General features: G+C 48.2%; 1 protein-coding gene across 2 annotated transcripts in view; it reads left to right on the top strand.

Moving 5' to 3' along the window:
• The first annotated feature begins 2393 nt into the window (after nt 1–2393).
• Nucleotides 2394–4704, top strand: part of CFDP1 (craniofacial development protein 1) — a 150366-nt gene continuing 148055 nt past the window's right edge. The window contains exon 1 of one of the 2 annotated variants that reach the window (XM_008067909.1): nt 2394–2625. In XM_008067909.1, coding sequence (XP_008066100.1) covers nt 2562–2625 — 64 coding nt within the window. In that variant the 5' untranslated portion in view covers nt 2394–2561. The remainder of the gene's footprint in view (nt 2626–4704) is intronic. The other variant, XM_008067910.1, reaches the window with a different exon arrangement.

Below are 4704 nucleotides of genomic sequence, written 5' to 3'. Positions count from 1 at the left end.
TGTTGCCCATGTTGGTCTTGAACTCCTGGGTTCAAGCAAGTTTCCCAAAGGGCTGAGATTACAGGTGTGAGCCACTGCACTCGGCCCATACACATATATCATACAGTACAGTAATACAAATAAAGTGAAAAAAATTAACAATAGATCATTTAAAGTTGTATAAAAACATTAACTAAAATCTTACGGTTGATGGAGCTACAGGATATGATGCGGAAGTGCACAGTGTGGTTAAATCTCTTCACCTTGGCTTGTCCCATAAAAACCAAAGGAGATTTGGTGGAATTTATTCTGCAGAAGAGGAAGAGTGTGACATGTTGACAAATGGCAGTTCTACCTTAGGAGTCTGGTCCTGGCCACTAGTTGGTAGAGTGGACAATGTTCCCTCCCAAACTGGCTTGAAAAATTGTGTCAGCCTTGTCTGCTTGGCTTTCTGCCTCAAATCTTTAAGCATCTTGGTATAAGGGGCAAATGCAGTGGAGGTTAAGCACTTAAATTTGAGGCTGCGATCAAACTTGGGGTCACACTCTTCTATGTCGTTAAAATTTTTTTCCAAGGCAAAATTCCATTCTGATATTTTGGTTGCCATGAGGGGAACCATTCTTGAAGCCCTAGGCCGACTTTCATCACCATCCTTATAATCTCTGGTTCCAGCGCCTTGTTTTGCCATCTCATTCAGGTCTTCATTGGTTGGTTCTACTGCCTTCTCTACCAAAATTTCCTCCACATCTTCTTCCTTCATGTCATCACACTTACCTGCAGTGCGGTATGCATCATGTTTTTGACAATGTTCTTTGTATTTTCTGTAATACCTTCAAAGTCTTCAAGATTTTCCACACAGTCAGGTCAAATATTTCCCCAGCAGTTACTGATAGTAGACTGCTTGATGCTGTCCCAGGCTGAGCCAACATAATCAATAACGCTGTGTATAGTGATTGACTTCCAGTAGTCCATCATGGTGGTTTCCTTGTTGGCCTTGAGAACCTCACAGGCCTTGGTGTGAAGCTCTCTCGTGTAGTGAGCCTTGAAAGCTTTTATTATGCCTTGATTGAGGGGTTGGATGAGAGGTGTATTGTTTGGGGGCCAAAAATGCACTTCTGCATTGGGGGTGTGCATTTTCTTCATGGCAATGTCCAAGATGAGTAAAACCTTGAAGGCAAGGTTTCTGCTCTGGAGATAGTGTTCAACTTTTGGGATGAAGCAGCTGTGGAACCAATCGGACTTCATTCACGTTTTTTTGTTCCACCTCCAATGGACTGGCACATGGTTCGCTGTTTTCCCTTTAAGTGATTGTGGATTTTGGGTTCTGTACACCATTAGGGGTTTGCACTTAAAGTCGCCCTTGGCATTGGCGCACAACAGCAAGACTGCATGTTCTTGGAAAGATTTCAAGTCAGGGGGTTTGGAGGCCATTTGCATTACATAGGTACGTTTGCCAACATCCTAGTAAAATAAGCCAGTCTCACCAGCATTGAAAACCTGCTCCTCCACATAACTCTTTTCCTGTATAACACTTAGCAAGTAGTTTTTAAACTTTTCCGGAGCCTCCTGCTCTGCAGAACTTGCCTCACCGAGTTAACATTTTTCACCCCGTATTGCCTTTTGAAACGTGCGAGCCTGCCAGCACTCGCCAAGAAGGTTTAACATTTCTCTGACCCTGGGCAACGTGACCATAAATTTCTTTGGCTTTCAGTTTCACAACAATGTTGTCCACTATGTTTATTTTCTCGCTCGTCATCTCGTGAATCCACAAAGGCAGACGCTTTTCCATCGTTTCCACAGCTTCATCACACACTATAGAGGTTACTTGGACGCTTTCCGAAGCGGCCTCGCGCACGGATCGGCGAATTTCCTTTTCCATTTTCTTGATGTACCGGATTCGTTCACATTGAGCTCCCGGCCGACCGCACTGTAACTCATGCCCGAACGGAACTTATCTAACACGCGTATTTTCTCCAAAAGGCACATCACAGCCTTCTTGCGCTTAGGGACACAAGACAGCACTTCAGCTCGACGCTTGGGGGCCATTTTTAGCAGCAAAATCGTCAACAAAAAGCAGAAAAATGCGGGCGGAGCTGCTGCCTTGCTTAACCTCAGCTAAGAACCGGCACCTCAGCACAGTTTTCCCCTTCAGCGCATGCTCGGGAATAATCCCAGAAAGTCCTCAGATTATGATGTTCGGGGTTACACATTTAAGAGAGTAGGTGAATTTGAAAACACGAGCCTATGAATAATGAAGGTCAATTGTATTTCCATGGGCATGTGATTTTATTTAAGCATACTTACTAAAGCAAGGCGGGAAGGTAGCGCCGAAGACTACAAGTTCCAACATGCACCGCTTCCGGTCCGGTTTGTGCCCCCACAAGGGCCGCAGGAGTGTCAAACCCAGTGGCACCGGCCGGAAGTGTCGTATTTCGACCACGCAGCACTCTCTGCGCATGTGCAGGACGCGGTCGGGCCGCCCTAGCTGCCGACGCCTTAGCTCTATGGTCTCGCCTTAGCGCTTTGCCGTTCGGTGCCGTTGCTGTGGTGCTGCGAGTCGGCTGGCGCAGGGCGGCCGCAACATGGAAGAATTCGACTCCGAAGATTTCTCCACCTCGGAGGAGGACGAGGACTACGTGCCGTCGGGTGAGCGATTCCGCCCGAGGCGAGAAGTGGATCGCCCCGCCCCACACCTCACGTGAGGCGCGCCTGGTCCCCGCGAGCGTCGGCCCGGTGGCCCGGGGGTCCCCACGGCGCCCGTTCTCGAGCGTCCCGGCCCTCGGTCCCAGCATCCTTGGCCTCCCTGGCTCGCGCCGTGTGCGCGGGGACATTCCGTGCAACCGCTTCCCGGGGGAGCGCGGGAACGGGCACGTGAACTCGGCCCTACCTCTGGGGACGCGGGCGCTTGGTCCCCGGACGACGTCGCTGCTTCGGGAACCTTGTGGACGGCGCTCTGAGCGCCGAGGTTTCCTTCCTCTTGGCCCGAGGGAGCCACCACCACGCCCGGCCCACTTTCTGCCTGGTTGGTAGAAAGTTCCGATTGCTAGAACGTTCCCACGGTGTTGCACTTTGCCTCTGCTGCGTCTGCCCATTGCCCTCCTCCCAGAACTTTCCTTGAGTCTCACAACACTGCTGTGAGAGTCGTTTATCCTTGCTTTGGATAAATATCTCAAGCGGAGTGGAGCGAAACGAATCTTCTCAAACACACCTGCCCGTCTCCATCCTGCTGCTTCCCCAGACGTACCCATCTTGTTAAAAGTGTCTCTACCCAGACGATTCCTGGTGAAAGGCGAAACCGAAGAGCAAAACAAAACACCACCCCAGCCCAGGAACCACCCTTATTCTCTATCTTGCAGTCTGTTCAGTCAGTACGTGCTGTTGTGTCTACGTGGAAAATTACTTCTTGACCACCTACCTGGTCATCAGTGTCACCTTTCACCGGGGCCACCATTAGCCGTTGCTGGGATTCTCCAGCTTCCTCGTGGGCTTTCCTGGTCTTGCTCCGTCCGCGGTCATTGGTCTTGTGCCGACAGCCAGAGTACTCATTTGGCTCAGTGACGCGAGCATGTCCTTAAATATAGTCAAGAATTGCCAAAAGGCCCGGTTTGAAAACTGTTTCCATCACCCCTCATCCCTCTTCAGTCCTCCCCAGAGGAAACCTCGTCCCTTTTTCAGTTTGGTATTTCTGTTGTCTGTTGATGGACCCCCTGGGTGGCAGGTCTCTTTTGTCCTTCTATACACCTTTCGTTCCACCTTCAGGGCTTCCCCAACTCCCAGCCTGCCATTGTGTTTCGTCCAGTTTTGGTTAGAACAGTATTCAGTGTCCACTTTTTTCTAATGACAATGTGAATGCCATTTTCTCAGCGAACTGTGTTATGAACTGATTGCTTTTCCTGCACTACTTGTTTTCCCTGCCGTTAATAATTGCCATCTTTTCTTGTTGCTTACCTGTTTGTGTACTTACCACTAATTTGACTCTAAACTTTCAGAGTTGCCTGTCATCTCCCAAAATATTTCGATTCATTAGGTTTTCACTTTCACCTTCTGAAAGACCGTAAAGACCATCTTTGCCTTCCGACCTGCTCCAGTTGTAAATGTAGGCGCTTCCATCATCACCACCATTCTGACTGTTCCCTTATCTCTCTTCTGTATTGGATTCCCTGTTGCCCAGATCCCATGTTGACGTCTTTCTTAGTGTTTCACAAAATGAGATTAAATTGTCTCATAACTTTTTGAGGAAGGATGCATGGCGGGAACTTTTTTCTTTTTTTCTTTCCTAAAAGTAACTATGCTGCTTTTTTTTTTGTTTTTTAATTCTTTAAATTTTTTTGAGTTGGAATCTCAGTCTGTCGCCCAGGCTAGAGTGCAGTGGCATGCTCCTGACCACCACAGCCTCCTTCACCTGGGCTCAGGTGATTCTTCTGCCTCAGTCTTCCAAGTAGCTGGAACCACAGGCGTGTGCTACCACGTCCAGATAATTTTTGTTTTATTGTAGAGACGAGGTCTTGCCATATTGTTCAGGCTGGCCTCAAACCCCTGAGCTCAGGCGGTGCTCTTGCCTCTGCTTCCCAAAGTGCTGGGATTACAGGCTTGAGCCACTGCACCCAGCCAACTATGCTACTTTCAAGCTTGATTGGTTGTTTAGAATTAATTCTAGACTGGAAATAATTTTTTTGTTAGAACTTTAAGTTGCTCCATGACTTTTTTTTTTTTTTTTTTTTTTTT

The sequence above is a fragment of the Carlito syrichta genome, unplaced genomic scaffold, assembly GCF_000164805.1.
Source record: "Carlito syrichta isolate Samal-C Ts95f unplaced genomic scaffold, Tarsius_syrichta-2.0.1 Scaffold309823, whole genome shotgun sequence".
NCBI classification, from domain to species: domain Eukaryota; kingdom Metazoa; phylum Chordata; class Mammalia; order Primates; family Tarsiidae; genus Carlito; species Carlito syrichta.
Note: the sequence above shows the minus strand (reverse complement) of the source record. Positions and strands in the feature narration are given on the sequence as shown.